This window comes from Pterocles gutturalis, unplaced genomic scaffold, assembly GCF_000699245.1.
Source record: "Pterocles gutturalis isolate BGI_N339 unplaced genomic scaffold, ASM69924v1 scaffold44036, whole genome shotgun sequence".
NCBI lineage: Eukaryota > Metazoa > Chordata > Aves > Pterocliformes > Pteroclidae > Pterocles > Pterocles gutturalis.
The window spans coordinates 6,329-29,954 of NW_010099419.1; the positions used below are offsets into that span (position 1 = coordinate 6,329).

At 39.4% G+C, this 23,626-nt stretch overlaps 1 protein-coding gene and 1 non-coding gene across 2 annotated transcripts in view; both read right to left on the bottom strand.

The window, feature by feature from the left end:
* TTLL12 (tubulin tyrosine ligase-like family, member 12) overlaps positions 1–22,090 on the bottom strand; it is a 24,447-nt gene extending 2,357 nt beyond the window's left edge. Inside the window, exons 1-12 of the mRNA XM_010076193.1 lie at positions 21,919–22,090; positions 18,627–18,825; positions 16,743–16,902; positions 15,967–16,100; positions 12,654–12,730; positions 6,870–6,986; positions 6,568–6,762; positions 5,012–5,123; positions 4,076–4,227; positions 3,910–3,991; positions 3,365–3,433; positions 834–972 (exon numbers count right to left, since the gene is read on the bottom strand). Of these exons, the coding sequence (XP_010074495.1) occupies positions 834–972; positions 3,365–3,433; positions 3,910–3,991; positions 4,076–4,227; positions 5,012–5,123; positions 6,568–6,762; positions 6,870–6,986; positions 12,654–12,730; positions 15,967–16,100; positions 16,743–16,902; positions 18,627–18,825; positions 21,919–22,064 (1,582 nt within the window). The 5' untranslated portion in view covers positions 22,065–22,090. The remainder of the gene's footprint in view (positions 1–833; positions 973–3,364; positions 3,434–3,909; positions 3,992–4,075; positions 4,228–5,011; positions 5,124–6,567; positions 6,763–6,869; positions 6,987–12,653; positions 12,731–15,966; positions 16,101–16,742; positions 16,903–18,626; positions 18,826–21,918) is intronic.
* TRNAN-GUU lies at positions 1,327–1,400 on the bottom strand. Its single transcript has one exon. It is a non-coding gene; the product is annotated as a tRNA-Asn (tRNA).
* Positions 22,091–23,626: the final 1,536 nt, after the last annotated feature.

Consider the following 23,626-nt stretch of genomic DNA (forward strand, 5'->3'; position numbering starts at 1 on the left):
CTTTACCCCTTTAATTCTCTCCCCTCTCCCCTGGAGCAGGGAACAGCTGGGGTGTTTTGCTGCTAGCCAGGATCAAAACCATAACAGGCACACTTACAGAACATCTTTGAGCCTCCTGGTGAGATAATAAAGAATTCACCCCATCTGTCAAATTTTGCTACCAGTCCTGGCCACAACTGTCTGAAAGAAAGGCTCCAGGTAGTTAGCCATGCTGTAGCACTAACATGAAGCAGCTTCGCACACATTTTGCAGAGACTTGGCAACAACCAAGTGACAGTCCCAAGGACATTAATAGCACAGAAATGGTGCATGTGGTCCCTTCCCTGCTTTAATAAGTAACTGTGCATTGAAGACACTGGTCCAAGCCTGGAAGCCACGGGTATCAAGATGCCTCTTTAAAGTTTTCAGAAAGAGACGGGTATCTCAGACATTCTCTCAATGTAAATGGGAATGAAAACTTGCTGCTGTCAGAGTGACTAGATTGCTGTACAGTTGGGGGTTTTTTTGTGTGTGTTGGTCTGGGTTTTTTTGTGGAGGATTTTTTTTGTTTGTTTGTTTGTTTTAAAAAACAGAGAATGGCAGTAGCAGGGGCACAGGGGAGCCAGGACTTAGGCAAGTACAGTTAACAGCTCCCCCATCATTCCTGTTAACCAGCATGGCAGATGCTAACTCCACAGATCTGCAACACCAGATATGCTTTGATGTCAGTGGGAGCCACAGAGCACACAGCTCTCACTGCTTGAAAAACATCAAGAATTCACACAGAAGAAATAAATTTCTGAAAAGGTCCACAAATACAAAGAATTCAACATTCAAAGAAATGAGCTTCTCACCATCTCTGCTGGTGTCCCATTTAAGCATCAAGTCAATGGCATATATGGCTCTTGATGATGGATAATCACAGATGCCAAGAGGCGCAGGTTTAGCTGAAGCAACTTGGAACAGTTCAGAAAATGCCTTAAAAATATTTGCCTAGTAACAGAAAGAGATCTCTGAATGAGAAGGGAGGTGCTATAAAAGCAATAAACATGTTTTTTATCACTTCATTCATACAGTTTTTTAAAGAGTTTGTATAAATTACACTACCCAGCAGATGAAAATCTGCCTCAAAATGTGCATTTAGACCAAAGACAACACAGTGAAAGTGCCTAGCAGTTGGCAATATCCACAGACTTTTCTGGGGAACAAATCAGAACTACAAAAATCCTGAAAACAGGGCATTTGAATAACCTCCTCATGTTCCACACCCTGAAGTGCTTTGGGGTGGAAGGGACCTTCAAGATCATTTCGTTCCAACCCCCTGCCATGGGCAGGGAAAGGGGAACCCATCCCTGGGTGGGTTTGAACCACCAGCCTTTTGGTTAACAGCCGAACACGCTCACCAATTGCGCCAGAGGGACTCCCTGTGGATTTAGTATTAGAATTACCCCCCTTCCCTTCTCAGGCATTATGTACATTATTGCACTTACACACAGAGAAAGGGAAAAAGAAAACTCGGAAGAGTTCTGTGAATACCAGCAGTACAATTCTGGTGTTCTGACTTTTTCTTGCCTATTAAGTTGTATTCTAGCTTTGTTTTGTTCTGCGATGAAGAATCTTCTACCCACTTACACCCCTCTAAAAAGGGTGGTGGAGACATGGAGATTTTAACAACATGCTACATTGGTATTTTGAGAAGCAGACAGCTATCCAATGTGAAAGTCAAATAAAACAGAAAGAACAAACAGGTATGAATTTTAGCATTGTGTTTATACTGCAGTGAACCATTCCTTCTGCAAACCAAAAGATGGTGCAATACTTGCTCTTCTGCACACAGTACTACTTTGGGTAACTTACAGAACATACTTTGACATCTCTCTTTTTGCACCTTGTAGTCTCTTCCAGACTATTTTAACCCTGGTGCTGCAAAACCTGTCATGCTCTGAGTATCATTGATTGGATATGAGGTTCTAGCTAAAACAGATGTACATTAACTTATGGAAACCAATCCACAGTTGGGTACTTTATTCACTTTTGAAAGCACACACACAAATGCTCAGCTACCGTTCACTCTGCATCTTCTAGCTCCTGAGAAATATGTAAGAATGCAATAATTCAGTTTTGTGCATGTTTCTGAACTATCTTTTCACATTCAGCTTTTTCTTTAAAACATGAATTACAGACAAAAAAAAATCATCAACAAGAACGACCTCATCTGCCTTCCTGCATATTTTGTGCAACTATAGTATTTGGAGATTCCGCTTCACAGATAAAGATGCCCCAGTATTAATTAGGGAACCATCTGTTTTCTTGCGAAAAGTCATTAATGCAATAACCAAGAAGAGGGCTCTGGCCAGCTTGCTAACACAAGAGAAGCTGGGTCAGCAGCTGAAAATTCTGTACTGCAGTCTCAAAGGGAAGATTTAATTTAACAAACTGGGGTTCTAACTTACTAGCTCAGAGATATTATGTTGGTGGAGGAGAGGTCTTTAAGAAAAGAGAGAAGACCAGTCTAACTTGTTCTCTTTTGAATATGCCAGAACATCCAAATGCAGCCTCTGCACCATCCTGTCTGGCAGTGTAACCCTTCAAGCACAGTGCACCTGGAGGAGGGGCAGCGCTTATTTCTGTCAGCCACTTGGGCACAGCTGGGCACATCCTTATCTTGTGAGTGAGCTCAAGAGCACTCCACAGCAAGCTAACCTGAGAGAGATCTTTAGACTGACAGCTCTGCTTAAAACAGATAAATCAAAACCTGTGATGCCATTCCACCAAGATTACTATATACTGTAATTTCCTATTTGTTTCCTATTTAGTTTCCTACTTGTTCTGACATCTCCTTATCTTGTGAAGCCATTTGGAACCAAGGAAGCAAAAGCCTGAATACTGCAGTGGTTCAACTTTTCAGAATCAGAGTTAGTATTCTATTGAAGAGTAGTGAAGGCTTTAAAAACAACTTTTCCACAGTCATGTGAGCAACACCTGTAGTGATTAGCCCACTTTATATCTGGACTTCCCTGCCTTTTTGAGTGAAATAGCAAATCTTCACAACCATGGGCTTACATTATTGGCAACCTTCTGCAAAAAAGATGGAACTTGCAAGAAAAAAAGATCCTGGTCCCAGGATCCTAAAGGTAGTCAGTACTGTCTATTACTAAGTCCAATATAAAGAACTCTCATAGTGAATAATGTAATAACAGTCTCAAATGCTAACAACAAAATGTTTGAGGGGGAATTATGCTAAGTTAAGAAATGCTTATAAAGTAAAGGTTAACATTTTATATCCTTTGTGGAGCTGATACATGAGGAAAAAAACCACAACCTAACAATTTCAGAAAAACAGATCCATGAACATTTACACAAGAAAGATGAACTGCTGACTTACTTGTACTGTTGTCCATGGATACTCAGGATATTGTTTTTCAAACAGAGGAATAAATTCTTCACAGTGTATCTAAAACAGTTTAGCAACATCAAAGACTGTTTCAGTTGTGAATGACTGAGAAATCACATGAAAAGAGAATTTAACAAAATATTTTTTGCCATTCTTACAAACCCAGGTAGAGAACTAGGCAATCAGACACTTCTTGAATACCTTTCTTGTTACAGTATTTCTTGTCACAAAAGAATCACACTAAAGTCTTTGACAACAATTAGCTGCCATTTTAGTAATTCTTTTACTGATCTCCATCAATGTGGGTTATATTCAGGATGTAGGTTTGTATTACCTTATATAATCACAGACAATTAGAGGGAAAAAGGGGGAAGAGTCTAGGAAAATATTTGCTTAGGACTTAAGAGTATTTTCAACAACCTGACTGCTTGTTTAAGTGAACGTGAAATAGGTTATTTCACAACAATCACAAAGGAGGCACTGGAAGATTTTCCAACAATGGAAAGGTGAGGGAGTGTTTTGGACTGTTTACTTACCTGTTTTAATGTTACACCAGGAGCATAATTCATGACTGTGAAATGCTTCTCATAGTCATCCAAATCATCAAGTGAAAATGCCCTAAGGAATAAAGTAATTCCTTCGTTTCCAAGGTATCAGATTTAATTCTAAGCCCCTCCACGCTAATGAGGAGAACATAATTACCGATTTGAAAAGCGCAGCCAGAATACATCATAGACATACAGCTTAAGTGGTTTCACAGACCGCAGCAATACAACATAACGGATGTCAAATTTAACCATCCCCACATCTTCTCGGTGAAACAGGACTGGATTTTCAATATATTTGCACACTACCTACAATAAAGCAGAAACACTCCCAGTAAATGTAATTCAACTGAAATGAAAACAAAGTGTCAGTGGATCTCAATGATTTAAGGTATCCTTGTATGCGTTTCAGTTTTTCTTTAGAAATGTGCATGAATACACAGTGTTGTTATGCAAATAGGTATCTGTTATCAAACGCTTTGACATCAGGGTGGGGAAACTGGGAGGCCAGAATGTACTCATATTTAAAAATTATTAATTATAATTATTTCAGTGACCTTGTTCTGAACTAGAAACGTGAAACAATTATTTGAGCATTTCTGCATTCCAGAAAATATATGCAGTCCACACACCAACAGAAATAAAGCTGAAATGACACTCTTAAGATATGACTGCACATTGCAGACTCCCTATAAACGTACTTTGTGCCACTGAGCAGAGCTCTGGATCAGCAATAATGATCAACCAGGGAACAGAAGCAATAATGTTCCAAAATTTATGACCTACACTAGTTAATGCATGTTCATCTGTCAGTCTGCGTTAAAGCAGCGCCACACTGGAGTACTCATCACTGTCAGGGCAAGTTTTATTTTTTAAGTAAGAAAATACCAAGCTCTGACTTTATCACTGCAACAAATGGAGCTGACCAATCTGAATCTGAACCAATTCTGAATTGATTGAGACTGTACACTTATGGCCACTATATGACTTTTGAAGAAAATAAATTTCCTTCTTTGTATTTTTAGACCTCCTTTTATAAAGCAGTTTTTTCAGCTCTTCCCCTTAAATCACATTCAAAACCATGCTCTCTAACCTTTGGGCTGCTTTCTCTATGCCTGATGATATTGTTAAGGCTGTTGGTGATGTGGGTATCCAGACTTCTTGCCAAGTTCCATGGTTTGCATATCCAGTGATTGTCTTCTCCTCTGAGGGAGGGAGGGAGAGAGAAAGGCCAACACCTGTAAGTATCCATCTCACTCATCTGTCTGAACATCCACTTGAACCGATCTATGTACTCCCCTGAATAAATATGTTATAAAGCTGTGGGCTACAGTGCAAGAACTAAGGACTTTTGACTGACAGCTGGGAGCGGTAAGCCTTAGCTGTGAAGGGGCAAAAAAGGTAGCAGTCGTTTTCACTCATTTTTACAGTAAGGGCCTATCATGCTCTTCCTGGTTTTTTTTTTCCTTCTTCTGCATCCAAATCCTTTCAAAAGTGAAAAACAACCCATCAACAGGGCAGCATCATCGTGAAAGCACACAGGCCATAGTGTGGAAATCATTCTGCCAGGACACCGAGAACATTCTGGCAGGGTATCATGCAATTTTCTAAGCTGCTTCCCTAATCAGACCTCCAAATCATTCACATTAAATGACACCATAACTCATCTCTTTGGGAAGAAATCACACAATATCTCAACAGTTCATATTGCAAGAAAATGAAAGCACACCACCATCTTCTGACAGTCTAGTAACTAGTCACTTCAAGGGGCAAAAATATTTGAAGTATCTGAGGAAAATAGGCAACATGCTGGCCTTTCAATGCATCTTTCTGAGTAAGACATCGTGTCACTCTGCCCTTCCTTTCCTCCATCATTAAAGCATCCTGAAAAACTTCTTGAGCTTCATAATAAACAGCATAAACTGACTTGCAGTCGGTGGCGTTAAGGGGGTCTGTTTTGTTTGTTTGAAAACTATGTAGAGCAGAGAATGGCCAAATAGCCTAGCAGGTGTCACCATAAGCAAGCATCACCGAAGAAGCAGCCTCTTAACCACAAGACTCTATGCCAGGCACAAGAAGTTATTTCACTAGTAGTACCTAATGCTCTCTCTCTTATCAAAAGAAAATCTTAGTTTCCATCCACTCTAAGGTGGCTGCAGCAGCAGAGTGTGGATTAAAACCCTCAAGCTCCACAACTGCTTTAGGCTAATGCTAAAACTCAATTACTTTTGCAACCTCATAGAACCCAAGTACTTTAACTCTAAACATTTTCCACTCAGCTTAAGTGCAAGAACAACTGCTGCTGGTTCCTGGGGAGAAAACCTAGTATTTGTTGCAAATCCATTTTGATCCTTCACATATCTGTTAAATACAAGACGTAAGATCTTGACTAGAGAAAAAGCAACAGCTTCATATCCACATTCAAATCATGGAGAAGTTTCTGTGTTTCAAAATGCATTGCTTACCTACCCTTAAAGAAAATACCTACAAAGCTCACACTTTCCAGGTAAAATTCACTTGAACGTAAATGCAGCAAGAGCAAACTCATGGTGGTGTAATAGCTGCCAAGCCCAAAATGCAGGCTACTGGTCTTTGAGAAAAGTAGTATCAAGAAAGCATAAAATGTAAGGAAGCAGAAACACACGCCACCTTCTGTCGCGTTGCTGAAAGTAGCTGATGAACTGAGGCAATTCTGTTTGGAGGTTAAAAGTACGAGGCAACCATCTTGGCCCATCTGGTCCTCCAGCTCGTCTAGAGATGGACGCCAGGCAGTCTTTGACAGTCAAGAGGTTCTCACATGGGAACTGATTCAGCATTACCTCAGGCCTTTCCTCACTTAGCTTCCTATAAAACAGAAAAGTTGTTGGGTGAAGGGGGAAGGTTGGGGAGGACTTTGGGAACAGTCTTTATAGCAACAAAATAATTTATATTATCAGGGGAACAATTGCAACCTATAATCTTTGAAGTGTGAGAAGTTGTAGAGGATGTCTGCTTCTCCCTCGTTGTCTGTGAACACAAAACGGGGATGAGTCAGGTTGTTGAGGACTTGCTGAATATCTGTGAAAACCCTAGAAGAAGAAAGAGGCACATGAAGAAAAACATCAGGTTGGTTTCTGAAATTGATCAACTCTTGCTTGAACAAAAAAAAAAGTTTTAAAAGCTTGGCTTCCTACAAGAATCATGTTTTACCAATACACACAGTGACACTCTTCTTAACCCACAAAAATGTTTTAATTTGAAATTGAATAGATTAAAAGAATGTGCTTGGAGATAAAATAGTTTAAGATAGTTTAATGCCTCCATTGCAGGAAGAGCCCTAAAAAAAATCAACCTGCTGCCAATCCATGAGAAAGAAATTCACAGGAAATTTGGTCAGTTTAACTCAGTAGCTTCAGAAGACTATTTTCATTTGTTCAGAACTTCACACACACACACATTTCCATATCAAGACACATAGAAGTATGTACCTTATGTGTGTGCAGGAAGTACACACCACTTTGGGGTTAATACCAATCCCCTCCCACGCCACAAAAAAACCCCACACACCAAAAAAACAACCCAAACCTGATACACATTACAGAACATAACCAAGAGTGAGGCAAGATGTTGCTTATCTTCAGATTTTCCCCTGAATAAAATCTCAAATAAAAACATCTTGCACTTCAGTAAGTGACTTGGCTGTCTGACATGCTAAAATAAGCAGACAGCAATATAGGGTATTTTGATGATTTTACAGCTTAAAGTGAGGTCACTTAATTCACAATTCAGCATGATGACTCGGAAATCGAGACTGACATACAAAAACACTTCTCATGGTAAGTGCACATTTCAACAGATCAAGCAAACACTTTTTTTTCTTCCATGAGAAACCAATAGGTTCTTCTTCCTCTCCAGACCCATTTTACCTGTTGTGAAACTTTCCTCTCCTCCACTGCTACTAACCAACTGGAAGATACATTCCCCCGAGAGAGACCTCTCTGAAATGATGAACTGTAAAAATAGCCCAGTCACAGGGGGGAAATACATTCTTTAAAAAGAAAAGTACATAAGATGTTTTGCATAGCTCCACGTGTGACGTAATACAATGGATATACTATTTATGCTAGAGCCTAAGACTTAGAGAGATGCCTTCACTGTAGATGAAGAGAGTCAGCCTGGCATCCCTGTTGAAAGAAGTCAGCAGTCTTTCCCCATTGTTGTAACAGAGCAAAGTTTATACATTCACAGAGCCCCACTAGCATTTTTTTCTGCAATATGTGGCTTCTTGGCTTCTCCTTGTAAGTCTGAACTCTAGGTGAAAGTACAATACCAAATTTGATACAGGATCCAGTACAAGTTCTACCAAACCCATTTCGTACATAAGCTATCCAAATACACGCTGGTTTGGAGCAGCTTTTAGTCCTTGTGAAGCAAAAAGGATTCCAAGTGGTGATATGAAGATAAAAGGCCTTATAACGCTGTAACAAAGTCTTGAAGCATCCAACTTGCCCACACAAATACACAGGCAACAAAAATGCAACACAAGAAATACTAGAATTTAAGTTGCTCCTACAGTCCCAGATCAGTTTCTTAAAAATACACCCTACAGTCGAAGTTACCATTCCACAAAAGCATCAGTCCTGTGTAGCTGGATACAAACCTAACTAATAGGTCTTAGTAGCAAGACAATCATCAGATCTACGCAATGGACCTATTCTGCTTGTTAGAATCACTCAAGAAATGGGTGCAGCAATAGTTCGGTTTTTTTCCTTCTTATGATTAAACCCCTTCAGCATGGCATGGAAATATTTTGCCAACACACTGCACAATTTTTTGCAGGAGAGTGCTGGAATGCTGGCCCTATGGATTCCTGACTTCCACTCCAGGCTGTGTGAGTGGTGTCTGGTTTCCAGCTCAGGGAAGAGGGTAAAAGTAACACAGTCAAGTATAGAGTTTGGTACACTCATTCTGAAAAACAACGTGGTTGGATGAAAATTGTATAATGTTATGTGTTTGGAGTACAGCCAAGGTTAGAGTTGGGCAAAATGTACAATAATTTGGTTAGTTATCTGTAAAAACAGTCCAGTTACAGTTGCTTTCTCCAGGACAGAAGTGAAACCTTAGTTCAAAATTACTGTTACACTGGAGCTACGAAGAGTCACAGATAGAACTCCTTTGCATATGAACTACCAGAGACCTTGAATGCACTTACAGGTGAAGTTCAAAAATAGTTTTTTACTGAAATTAGTGGAAGTAACTCAGTAGGGGATCTTTGGGAGTCAAAAGAATACAACTTCCTTCCCCTCCAGTTGCAGCTACAGCAAATACCTTTGAAACCTCTGGTTCATCAACTGATGATGGTTCTCACAACAATTCTTCCAACTAAGGTAACAATGAGGCTGAACTATAACTTAAGGTGTTCAAATAGAATAATCAGTGCTTAAGGACAAACGAAAACATAACCCCTGTGGTAAACTCCCTTATTCCAGTCACAAGGAGGCAATGGTATGAAAAATGCTGCTGTAACAGAGGCGTGCGGCCAAGGCATTAGGCCTTACACAGCATGGACGGACACCTGGAGAGCCTGGCAGCATCTGATAACTCCAGTAAATCTTATCCCACATCATGCCCTAGAAGTATTTTAATCAGTCAGAGGTTCACTCCCCTCAATCCCTTTTTTATTCCATGTTTCCAAATACATCATTTAGTAATAAACTCCCACTGCTGGCTGGGCAGATACTTTTTGCAGCTGAAGAGCAGGGTGCTCTGTGCACAAATCAGGGATTCAGCTAGGAGGTGGGTCACTTCCTCTTACATATCCAAAAATCCATTTTCCCCCAGTGTTAAGTCACTTAAATCCTCTACACCACACAGAATCATAGAATGGTTTGGGTTGCAAAGGACCTTAAAGATCATCTAGTTCCAACCCCCCTGCCATGGGCAGAAATAAAAGTAATAACCTGCATTCAGTCACTCTAATAGCAGGTTTAAAGAAAGATTCGGGTACTCTTTTTGCAATAAATGGATGGAGGTTAAGATTAGAGGGAAAATAAGACCTTTCCACTTGTTCCAAGTTTAAGCTATTCCATCCATACTATACGCAATCCTCTTAACATAAAAGTCTCAGGACAGTCAAAAGCTCTGGAAGGCAGATTATTTGAGAACAAAGATTTCATAGAAACACTACATAAAATTAATGTATTTCACTGCCAACACCTACCACTGAGTTTAGTGGTCAGATTCCCTTAGGTACTTTAGTACATCCAGTATTAATACATACACTTGAAAAAGTCTGACCACTGCACTGAAGAGCACAGATCATAAAAGGCAGCCACCTGACAACTAACGGACAATTCCTTTGTTGTTATCTAAGGAGCACACAGGATCTTCTATGGTATTCCCTCATTTTTAGTTAACTAAGTTGGTACACATTCCAACGTCTACTCTAATAACGCACATCCACATATATACATAAAAATACAGACAGGTAAGAAATGCACCAAGTCCCATTCTGGGTTTGATAAATGACAGAAACTCTACACTGCAATACTGTGGTATTAGCCAACCTATTTTGGACCTTTCATTCTGATATCAATAACCCACTGAACTAATGAAGCCAGCCAACCATACCTCCTGAATGATTTTTTCTTTCCCCACCTTGTCATATAGAAGTCCTAGAAGGGATGCTATAAAGTCTGGGATTAAAGAAGATATTATACAGTGGAATGGTGCAAATAAAAAAAAAAAACAAACCCATGTTAGAAGCTACTTAATTTACTCAAAGCATTTAAAGCTAAGAAGCAGTTATAAGAATCAACTCCCAAAGCACATAGCTGACAAGACTGATCAAAACAAAGAGCTGTCATCTTGTAACAGCTCTTCGGGCATCTTTAAAAAGTCACTGATGTAGCCCAAGAGAAACATGAAAGAGAAGATCAAAAGAAAAACACATGATCAAGCCCAACACAAACTGTAAGGACTTTTCTTTGAAACATTTAGTTCTCTTATCCACCTTTATTTTAAGCCAGCAATCAGCACAGCTGGACAGAACAATCTGGCCAGGGCAGCAGTTACTATAAATGCTACAAGACCTACTTGAACCTATAATTTTGCTACCTCGAACTACCTGTACTTCCTACGCTGCTTCTCAGGATTCAGGTTAAATGCTTATTTCCTCTTCCTATTCTATCTTAGCTCTGCTTGGAAACAAGATGAATAAGAATTTCTCCCAGGTTCTAAACTTTGCAACCTCATGCATTTAATTTCTTCCAAATCCCCTGAAACAGTGGCAATACACAAGGCAGAGCATACACGTTAACAGGCTACACACATCTACCCAGCTTCACATGTTCCCATCTGCCTGTCCATGATGACAGCATTAAAACCTTTAAAACTTCGAAAAAGACCAAGAGCACTGGAAGACTGCAACTCCCACTAGATCATCTGGACTCTGAGAAGCTACCCTGCTCCTGGAGGAACTTTAGCAGATGAAATGCAGAATACAAGAAGGACCTTCTGGCCTCCTGTGGAGGAGGAGCTGTTCTCCTTTCTCCTTTACAGACAGGAACTGGATAAAGAAGAGAAGAAAACCCTTAGGTGTACATGAACAGGGTGTTGATGACAGTCCTTAAAAGCAGAGCAGGAAGGATTTGGCATGTGTTTCCTCCCTCCTCCCTGATGTGAACACAATTCACCTGAAATATGAGGTGCAAAATAAAGAGGTAGCAGTGAAACGTAAGTCGCATTTCCCAGCATCCTGTTTCTTTCCATCTCTATTAGAATGCTTTTACCTTGGACTCCCTTATCTGAAATAGATGCAAGTACACTGGATTAAAAAATAGCTTTTGTTTATCCTCAGTCTTGGAAGCAGAGATTTCAACTGCATAATGAAGTCTAGACTATCACTAAGTTAATAAATGCCTCTCAACTCAAAGTGATTTTAATTTTCAGTAGTTCTTGTTGATCTACCGAATAAGAAATACCCTCAGCACAAGAAGCTGAGGTGTGAGTCTACCTACCAAACAAGCCTCAGCCTAACCTCATGCCTTAAGCAAAATATTGCAAGCAAGAACTCGGATCCCAATACCAAGACTACAAAGACCCTGGAGTGCAACTCACAGCACATGCTACATAATAGTATGTTTTTCTGGAATAAAACTACTAATGAGGCAATCTAGCCATGCAGTGCCACTGCTTTTGCTCACAAAAAATCCCTCATCTTTGCAATGTTCTTCCAGCTTTCTTCTGAAATAGTTTCACACCATACACTCAATTTCTGTAGTAAGGCACATATCCAATTTAAAACATCCCAGGCTTTGACAATATTCCTGTTTGGCAATCTCATCAGAAGAAGGGGAATAGTCTGTTATATTCACACAGCACAGGAAGGACACGTACCCCTATGGACATACAGGCTATAATGCAGAAAATAAGTCTTTAGTCTTTCTTACACTTTAGTTATACTCCTTAGTGAAAAGTGTTACATTATGCAACTTTTCTTTCACCCAGAAGGTGGCACTTTTTTAAAAGAAAAAAATATAAATTTATTTTTAGAAATTCTGTAATTGACAATCTATTTACTTTGAAGAATCCAACAAGAACAACTACTAAGTCAGAAATCTTCAGCAAATGGCTACATAAAAGCACACCTTTAACTTGCCTCTGTTCTTCAAAGCTGGAAAGGCTGTTCAGCCTCAGCATACTGCAATTACTATAGTTAATCTTGGTAAGAAACCATTTTGTTCGCAGATACGTACTTGAAAACTTTGTCTTTGTCATACACTGGTGGTTTTATCGCTATAGGCAATTTTTCCTTGTTTTCTGCTAAAAGAGCCTAAAAAACAACAACAAAAAAAAACAACCACAAAAAGTTAATACTAGGCAGAATAAATGAGCAGCCTTAGGTCAAACTCCACAATCTTCAGCAGCTACAAACAGCAACTTAGATCAAACTGAATTTTGAAGTGTGCATAATCAGGTTTATAAAAGAAGTGACTAAAAACAACATAATCTTTAAGGAGAAGCTACAGGTAAAATATTCTCTACGACTCAACGTTCATCCAAGTGTTTTATTAACAACAGCCTGTTGCAGTTTAGCCTGCTGAAATTTTCTCAAATTGTAAACCTTTACAGATGATTTTCTGCAATTTCTTGTCTTTATATAGATATTTAAATACATGTATACATGTGCATTTGTAGTCACAGTAAAAATGACAGCCCATCTACATGTCTCATCAGTCCATTGTCTTTGGTGCAAGTAAATGCCACCAAATCTCAATTTTGAGAAATGTATTATGTTGTGTAATATGCTGCTCAGAAAACAACCATTAGTACAAGAGCTGAGGCAGAAGGGAATCTGAGGTAAAGGCTATTAGTAAAAAAGGAACAAGAAATATGGCTTCAAGACCAGGGCTTATCAACACCACCAAAGTACCTTGAGAAATTCCTGTTTCTCCTAGGCACTAAACAAAATATCAAATCACAGATGATCATATGCAGTAGAAGACAAAGTTACTATATTTCCAACAAAATGGAAGACTGACCATTTAGCCATGATGTTTTATTACAGATAACTAAAAAAAAAAAATAATTTACAGGAGGCTGGAACCCAATTCTGTTCCTGTAAAAATGAGCAAAAGGCTTTTTGCAGTCTTCAGTAGTAAACATCCCTGAAAATCTCACTCCATCTTTTACAACACCTGTGATAAAACAAAATACACATTTGGATCATTGCTGATACCCTGCCAAAAGAAGTAGCTCACAAAAACTCTGGGACAGGAGAAGTGCATCTTGAGAAACCAAAGTAGCTGCTGTGCTGTAACAACTCTCTGAGTTCCAGTTGCTGCAATCCTCATATGTTGTAGTGGCAAAATGCCTGTCCACCCATAGACATATCTCTTTACCTTTAAGGCTGCTATAGTCAATACAATCATGCACAAGTGGAAAGCATAAGCAAAACCACAATTTTAATCAAAGATCTTAGACACTACCTTCTAAAATAGATTGGACAGTACAAATACAAAATAATTCCTGGGATCACGTAAGAATGGGCAGGGAGCCTGTACTTTTTTTAAGAGGAGAGGACTACAATTCTCATAACAGTACCAGAGGATACATTAGTGTCTTTTCTGCAACTCGAACACAGGGAGCTGTTGGGGAACAGCAACTACTCTAGTCCCCTCAAGAGATACTTCTTCCATCCCAGACACTTCATTAGAAGCTGCCTCCCCAGACACTGGTTTCTGCAATCATTGCCCCATCATTACTCATTATACCATTTATGTTACAGGCTTTGTGGTCTGTGTTGGAAACCAGGATTAGGTAACAGAAGAAAAAACAGGTAAAAGTTAAGCCACAATGTTGCTGTAACAACTCTGGGGTTCTTTTAAATGGAACACTGAAGCCTTCAAGTTTATTTAAAGGAAAATCAGAATAAGAAATATAGCATCCTTAGCTATAGTAAAAACCAACAACATAGCTCATTTAGCAACAAATGATTATTTGCACGTAGTAGTAAAGCAGTTGCAGAAAATGTACAGTGATAGCAGCAAATGATTTTGAACTGTATGACTTGCATAAACATTTAGAAACATTTTCACACAATTGTATTTCCCTGCAGACCTGCTGGCTCACATATTAACGCTGTAAACGGATCTCTGAAGTTGTCCTGCACAAACAAGTGCAAGCAGCTCTGCTTACATGAAAATAGGGGAATTAGAGTGTCAACAACATAGCATTTCTTTCTAGCTATCTCACTTTTGGTGTTTAAGGCTGTGTTATGCCCTAAGCTACTCCTCATTGGTCTGACACCAGTTAAGACTTTAGTCTACATCTAAACTTTACAGATTAAAAGAAAGCTCTGTCAGTAGTCAGTATTTTGCTGTCATCTCTTCTCAACAGCTGAGTGGCAAAGAAACAGTAAAGAAAAAACAGGATACTTTGAGAAAATGTTTTTAAGGCGGGGTGGTAAAGGAAGATACTGTTTGACAATTTGCCATACATAGTTCTTTAACTTGAACTGATCATCTCAAAACATATTTAAAAACACATGCAAAAATTTGCCTTGAGATCCAGGCAGTTTTTTGCCAAGAAAACATCTGTAAGACACGAACTATAGGTGCATTGTTGTTCCTAATGTGTAAGTGCAAAGTACATCTATCTTTCTTCCAAAAAAATGCAAAATCCCAATCAACCAATCTGGCTTAGTTTACAAGACAGCCTAGCTATTTTGAATGTACATCTTTACTTGGCAGAGGCACGTTAACTTAATTTCTGACTAGATATTGTTAATAAAAAGCTGGATCAAGCATTTTCTGCCTATCCTCTATCATAAGAAAGAAGAAGTAGCTGAGGTACAGATTCATCTTTAGAAGCTGCACTTTGAATGCTGTTAGTGGCCAGTACAGAATCCTCATAGGCATCCCATTCCTTCATTTTTCTTAAAAAAAGAACCTCATGCATACCTGGTTCATGAAAAGGAGATTCCAAACAATATTAATTTTACATCCTTAAAATATCACAAACCTTTATTAGAAAGGAGAGCTCAAAACAAAACAGATGAGTACCTTATAACAATGCCATCAAATTAAAGCTGTTTTGCTCCAATATTTAATGGCTCTAAACCGTGACATTAAATGTGCAGCCAGGCTGAAAAACACAACCACTCCTAAAATAGTAAGATAAATCTTTCTGTAATTCAAGACTTACCAGAAGTGCTACACTAGTCAATCCAAGTTGGTAAGCCTATTAGACAATGTATCAAATATCTAACTGTAAGATGAGTACTCCCTAATAAGTACCTGTAGCATGCTTATAAAAAAAGTTATACAATACCTCAGTAACATATTAGAACCCATTTGTCTTGCTTCAGTTTTTAAACAGTTAAATATTATATGTAAGACATTTCTTGTCTCACCATGCTTTCTTTGAAATTATTTTTTGTTAAACAGCTGTACTCTGAATCAATCTTTAAGCCTAAAAATAAGCAAAATCAGAACTCTTGCAATGTTTTTTAGATACTGTCTACTCTCAAAAGGGACAAAATATGAGATTAACTTGTTAAAATTATACCTGGTAATGCTCATCTGATGGCTCTGGTGTAAAGCAGTTGACATCCAATACTTCAGTAGGCACCCATGGTAACAAAACACACTTCCTGATCAAGCGATCTGCTTCCCCATAAGCATAATCACGAGTCACTTCATCTGCAGCAAAACAAGGAGAACCTTCTAGGAACTGCCTTTCATTCTCCACTGAAAATCTTCCTCGTGGCATATCACACAAATGACAGTTGAAAAGTTAATAATACCACAACTTTTGTTACTACAATGTAAAATTAGAGATAATTAAATAACTACATTTAAAAGGATATTATTTAGGATGCAAAAACTAATCCAAAACCACCTGGCTTATTATGTCAGACAGCTGGACACTTATCTTCTCCACATGACTGGGACATAAGGTGGCCCCCAACCAAGATTATAGGGTAAATTGTTGGCCTGGCATTTCTTAAACTTCCAGTACTTGACTTTCTGACTCAAAGCTACAACCACACACTTTTAAGGAAATTTTTTAAAATTCTCAAATGGCTGTATCAGTAGTTCCACTACGACAGTGTTGCAAGATTTAAGTTCTCTGTCAATAAAATATTAGCAACATTTTGGACTCATAAAGGCCTCTATCTCACATAAATTGTGGAAATATCAGGCAGAAAACTTTTAAATTTGATAGCTTTACAACTATGCAGTCACTTTGAGCTTGAAATATTTGTTCTACTGGGAAGTGCTCAATGATTTGCCCATCTTCTACTGTGAGCATTAAAAAAACCCACTCAGACACACACTTACCACCAGTTTCAAGGTCTCTCAAAGGCCAGAGAATAGTGTAAGCCATTTGTTGAGGCATATAAAACAGAGGTGCTGCTGCAAAACTAGGCTGATCTGAATGCTGAATGCGTGATCCAAATTCATCCATAATGTACCAGACAGGAACCTTCTCCTCTGCAGTCTGTGCAATTAAAGAGAGTGAGACATCCTGCACATACCAATTGCTAGAAAAGCACCGCAAGACAGAAGGCACTGGCAGCACCCCCTACACCATTTCTCTGTTTCCTACTTGAGTCAAGATTGTGAGCAGGTGCTAAGCACAGAGTAACACTCCCATCCCCGCAATTGAGGGTAATCCAACCACTGCTGGGAACAGCCTGTTCCCATCTCAACTGCACAGTCCCATCATCCTCTTTCTTATGCCACTGCTATTGCCTACCAGACCCACTTCCCCTCTACCAAACTAGCCAGTTCAGGGAGCTAAACCAGCAGAAGGCTGTTTGGTAGGACTAGGTTTTCCTTCAGTTTCCATCAGAATCAGTTTGCTAAAAGGAGTTTGAAGTTTACAGCTAAAGAGTGAAGGAGAGTAGAACTGCCTCCTGCAACAACAGCTGGCTGTGAGACTGCTGAGGCTGCATCATCAAAGCAGCCCTTTCTGCAACAGTTGCTATGATAAAAAAAACCAAATGAATGAATAAATTTTAAATTGCTTGGCAGCACTACTGTTGCCTTTCTACAGAGGCAGAAATGAAGCACAGAGATTAGACTTAAGATATTCAAGCAGCTCAGTGCCAGCCAAAAAGGAGAACAGTAGCCAAGTTCAACTACAGGTTAAATTAATTGGCTTCCAGGAAATCCCTTTTCAATTGGTAACACAGATAATTCCACCCAACTCACAAGCCATTCATGACAACACTCCTGTTCATCTAAAAAAAAAAAAAAAAAAGGAGAAAGGAGTCACAAAGAATCCCGTAGCCTTGACCCTTGACACTAAGCTGATAAAGATGACCACTCCAGCCCTTGAGCTAACAGGTACAGCTGGTCATGTTCACACTGCTCAGGGGTGGCCCTAGCCATTCTGCATAGGGCTTGGCCCAAAGAATTCACCTTTCTCCTCTATAATCCAAAAGACTCACAACAGCCTAGGACCTACATTGCAGACCCTACAAAAGGGTTACTAAGTGAACCCCAAGGGTTGTATTCCCTCAGAAATGGCACATATGCACTTGAAGGTGTTTGAAGGCTCAAGACATGCTGGTACAATGCTGAAGGACTATGTAGGGCAGAGGGATCAAACCTGGTGTGGTCTTATCCACACTACCTAGAAGTAGCAGCCCTTAGAGTAAGCTATGCCCAGAAACATACTTAGGCTCCACCTTGAAACTAGTTGGTTCTCACCTAAGGTGAGCTAACATTTACACAGCATGGACAATCAACTGTCAAATACAAAAGACAAAGTTAAGATATTTGACAGCATAGATATATCCTTGGTATGCAGAGCACTCTGTACAAAGTGAGGAAAACCACAAACATGGCTGAGATACACTTATGTGAGGCAGTTGATTCATGAGAGATTCTTTTCCTCACTTACAATAAAGTTTGAGTAGGAAAAACCCACAAAACATACAAGCAGATCTTTGCCTTCTACCCACCTTCTTTTGCAGCAGACTCTTCCCCTCTATTCAAAAAATCTCTTAAAGTTCTCATCAGAAAGCTGGTAGGAAGGCACTGTGCATTTTAGCCCTACATGGCATTGCTCCCCTTCCAAGTAGATGTTTATTCTGAAATGTTTGTAAAGGAACTTTTTTGTATTGAAAATGCACCTTTGCTAGTAGCATATCGGAATGTCTTCACTCAGGATTGCTCAGAACTTTTTAGCATCCTAATTGGGCTTTAGAGACTTACCCCATGAGAAAGCTGGTAGGTCTGATTATATTTCCACATTTCCTGCAACACTTGATCAATACTGCCCTCGTCTGGGATCTCTCCATGAAAGTCGATTCCCATGAGATTTGTCATTCTGTGCAGTAAGCCAGGCACGTGAAGCAGCTGCTGGCGGGCATGTTCAACACGGTATGTCCAGGCATGGTCGATGAGAAAAATGCTTGAAGAGAATTTTGGTAACATTACTGTTATCTGGCAATAAAGAAGTTAAACTTGTAACTCAGGGAATATGTGAACAGTAAGATGGTGCTAGATCAGTCTGGCCTTCAAGACAATGGGAGCGATCTACTTCTTATCAGGGATTATACATCCTGAAGCATAGGAGCCTCTGTTATTGCAAGACTTGAAACCTTATTACACCGTGAAGGCCACACCTCCAGGTACCCGAGACCCCCCCTTGAATTAAGACCCTCACTTACCAAGCATGCGCAGTGAAATTAAGAAACACTGTATCTTTAAATCAAGGCGGGAAAAGAACTAACCAATTGTAGTTAAGAAGAGGTAAGAACTAACCAATTATAATCAGAGGGATGGGGCAAAGAAGAAACAACTTACATTTTGAGCTGTATAAATAGGCGGTATGACTGTAACCAGGTATGCTAGCTTTGTGGATTACCACCCAGCATCCATCTCTGCACAGAAATGCAATAAAACGATACACGGACTCTGTGTGGATTGACTTGTTGCACACCAGGTGATGAATTCCAGTTTTGGGACAACATTACAACGCTTTATTTGTCCACATATATAGCTCTGTGAATAAGAGCTACATTTCCTCATAGATGGTTTGGGAGAAAAGAGAATATTTAGCTATCAAAGTCACTCACAGACTACGCATTGTGACATCACGGGTTAGGAACAACTTCTCAGCAGTAGCTTACACTTTGTTTTTGTTCCAGAAAGCTTATTGTGCATTTGTATGAGGAGCAAACACAACAGTTTGTAAACCCAGTTCCCTTTAAAGGTCAGGAACACAAAGAGTTTATTCTCTTTTTATCATTATTAACTCCACAGAAGGGGTGTGGTCAGGAGGTCGAGAGAGGTTCTCCTCCCCCTCTACTCTGCCCTGGTGAGACTGCATCTGGAATATTGTGTCCAGTTCTGGGACCCTCAGTTCAAGAGGGACAGGGAACTGCTGGAGAGAGTCCAGCGCAGAGCCACGAAGATGATGAAGGGAATGGAGCATCTCCCTTATGAGGAAAGGCTGAGGGAGCTGGGTCTCTTTAGCCTGGAAAAGAGGAGACTGAGGGGTGACCTAATCAATGTTTATAAATATGTAAAGCGTGAGTGTCAGGAGGATGGAGCCAGGCTCTTCTCTGTGACATCTAGTGATAGGACAAGGGGCAATGGGTTCAAGCTGGAACATAGGAGGTTCCACTTGAATATGAGAAAAAACTTCTTCACGGTGAGGGTGACAGAGCACTGGAACAGGCTGCCCAGAGAGGTTGTGGAGTCTCCTTCTCTGGAGACATTCAAAGCCCGCCTGGATGCGTTCCTGTGTGATCTGATCTAGGTGTTCCTGCTCCGGCATGGGGATTGGACTAGATGATCTTTCGAGGTCCCTTCCAATCTCTAACATTCTGTGATTCACTTACGAACCTGATATTCTTTCATGTAAAAGGAAAATAATGCATTATTTTGCAAAAGTATTCAAGGACTTTGTTAGCCGCATGCCCTGTGACACCAACCCTTATCTGTAAAACTAAGTGGAGAGATGGAAGTATCAAAAGCATGTATTATCTGCTACAAAAAAAAGAAAGGATTAAATTTTAAGGCTTTTGATTGCTTTTCTTTGGGTTGTTTCCCTCCTCTGCCCACCCAGGTCTTTTTAGAAAAAAATGCATTGTTTTAAAGGAATTACCAGTCTCACACAAGCCAAAATCATACACAACTGGCACAGCTTCCCTTGACAAGCTTAACCCTTGCTTAGGCTGCATGATTTTTACAAAAAAGCCCAGTTATTCCAACAGAAGGGTTCTCCACATTTTGGTTATATTCTCTTGCTGGACAAAGTTAGAGAAAAATCTTAATTCTACTTGCTAAAAAAACCCAAACCAAACCAAACAAAAAACCCACAATCCCCCAAACAAAACCACCTCAGCACCCACATTTCATAAAGTTAGAAACATGCCAGTTATTATGTACATCGAGTATCACTGAACAATTATTGAATCTCAGATTCCACATACAGAAGAAACAATTTACTTTTAAAATGGAAGACTTCAGCAAATGCTAAGGTCAAGCTCTTTGGAAACGTCAGCAATCTGGCATGCTGGTGTTCTGCTCCTACATTCACACACATCTGAATGCTGTAAGGAAGCCTAAGAATAACATAGGAGTGGTTTTGAACTTTACGACATAAATGTGTTCTCAGATTTAGAAAGGCAATGACAAAGGTTAAAACAGGCATGTCAAGGCAGATGCTTACGTTCTCTGTTGTTTTTACTCATCAATGCTCAATTTAGATTTTTAGATTTTGTATGTTTACCTAAAAAGCATTTAAGTTCTGTCAAAATAAGTTTTCTAGAACTAAGCAGATCTGCGTGTAGACCTCCAGCAGAGCTGACTGACATTTATTAATATATGACAAATAGCCTGTTCTATGTTTGCAATCGAGAAGAACACAAAAAGCTGTGCTGCGACACTAAATTGTTTCTTATGAAACTTTTTTCTAGTTTTATAGCTGAATACTTGTCTCATATTCATGACACATAAGCTGATTCTGAAGAAAGACAACAATAACATGATGTATTCAATTATGTATGCATGCAATCACACTCTTGAATTATATTTTAGCAAACTGGAGGAAATTTAAATGTCCATAGATCATTACTTTGAAGCTGCTTAGTACTTCCTTAGCCTAAGATTTGTAAAGGTCACAATAATTTCTTCCATTTCTTTTTTTCCAAGGGCACACAGTCTTGCAGATACAAAGTTTTTGTTTTATTTCTGCAGAATTCATTTCAAGGCTGCCTTTTCTCTATTTTCACCCTCTGTTTACTAAAACAGATTTCTAAGCATCTTCCTGCATGATTTTAAAAGGAACAACGTTAAGATACCTGCCCTCCTAGTAGTACCCTTTGCAAGATGTACCTCATAGCATGTACCTTTCCTCAAACAAGCAGCTATGTCTTATAGTAAGAAAAGAGGATTTCTTAATAGGATCAAACAAGTCTTAAAGCAAACTGTCCGTATCGTTTTAGGGTTTAAGACTACTCAAAGCCCAAACACTAGTTGTGAAATCACTACTCACCTATCGGGGTTGGAGGCTTGAAGCCCATTCTCATTTGTTACAATAACTTTGAAACAAGGTTCATTTCCAGGATTCGGGGTTTTTTTAAATTCTTCTTCCATTTCTTCATCACCTTCCTCCTCCTCATCCACCTCTTCTACTTGCATTATCCCAAAGTAGTCACCAGCATCAAATACCTGAGATTGAAAGAGTACAAAGTATCAGGCAGGACCCTGATATGCATAAGGCAACAATGAAAGGCACTTGTAGATAATATTAGCCAATATGATAAAAAAACGGCATTTTTAACTTAACAGATAAATGAACAACAGAATTTATTCTTTCACATTTTAATACAGCTGTTTGTTTGGGAAGTTTCTTCAGTTAATATTGGCAAGAAGCTTTGTTGGTTTCTTTGGTACCAGTAGGTGTACTGATGATCATCTATTAGTTTAACTCCTCATAAAGATTTGTAGAAGCTGGAAACAATATCTTTGCTCAACTTTGCTAAAATCAACAGTTTAAGACCACCAAAAATACAACCTCTTCTTATTATGGCACGTAAAGCTAAACAAACCCAGGTTACCAAGGTTCCGCAATGATACTGAAATATGTTAAGGCTCCTGAAGAAGGAAAAGAGCTTTTACCAATCGAGTTCTGAAACACTTAAGAAATCTCAGCATGTTCTTCCCCCCCCCCCCCCTTCTTTAAAGTAATTTCCTGTGCTTACTCACCTCCAGATGAGTTGGGAGATTGCTTATACTGCTGCAAGTTAAGGTCTGTACACTTAGCTCTATCAATGTGCTGAAAAGGGTTTGTTTGCATCATTCTTGCCTATTCTGGACACAATGCTTTCATCTAAATACAGCATAAATTAAGTAGGTCACTACACAAGTTTCCCTTCTGCTGAAAATATTGCCAAATGGTAGGTTTGCATATCTTTTGTGGAACCAAGACTCTGCTGACAACTTTTGTGATTTCAAAGTGAACACGTGTTTTTAAGAAGGAAAAAAGTGTAAATTCTCAGAAGACTTTTCAAACCCTTCCAGAGGGAGTTACTTCCCCCAAGTCACTCATACACTATATGAAAAACCATGCAGGAGCAGACAAATCATTTGCCTCAATATAATCCCACTAAAAATTATCAGGGAGGGAGAAAGACCTAGAAAAGTGACCTCTGGAGTTACTGGTTTAACATGCAAGTCCAGGTACACATAGCCTCTGACACCCACATTATTAGAAGTCATTACTTCTAGACACTGACAACTTACTGGCTGTAAAATCCCAGTGGCAACAACAAGCTTTTCTTTGTTCAAGTGAGAGTGTTCCTTTAGGATACTTATTTCTGATAAGCCTCAGCGAAGAGGGGGAAGAAATCAACTCCACACCTGTGAAAGCAAGGCCATCTAGACACAGCAGATAGCTGCCCAAACACAGCTAGCAAGGGAGGAAGGCGGTGAGGAAACAACACTTACTTCAGATCTTAAGCCACAGAATGATATTGCAGACAAGATCCAAGTGGAAAAGTACCTCAAATTCCCTTCTGAGGAGCAGAGGGTGGCATTTTCCTGTGGGTTGGGCATTAGAAAAAGAAGATGCCAACAATGTGTTGGCTAACTCCACTATATATTTTTCTTACGGTAAACAAAATTACTTCGTCAACAACCCCACTGGAGATTAAAAATACACCTATTTTTTAAAAAATCAGAAATTGTCTTAATGTCATCCA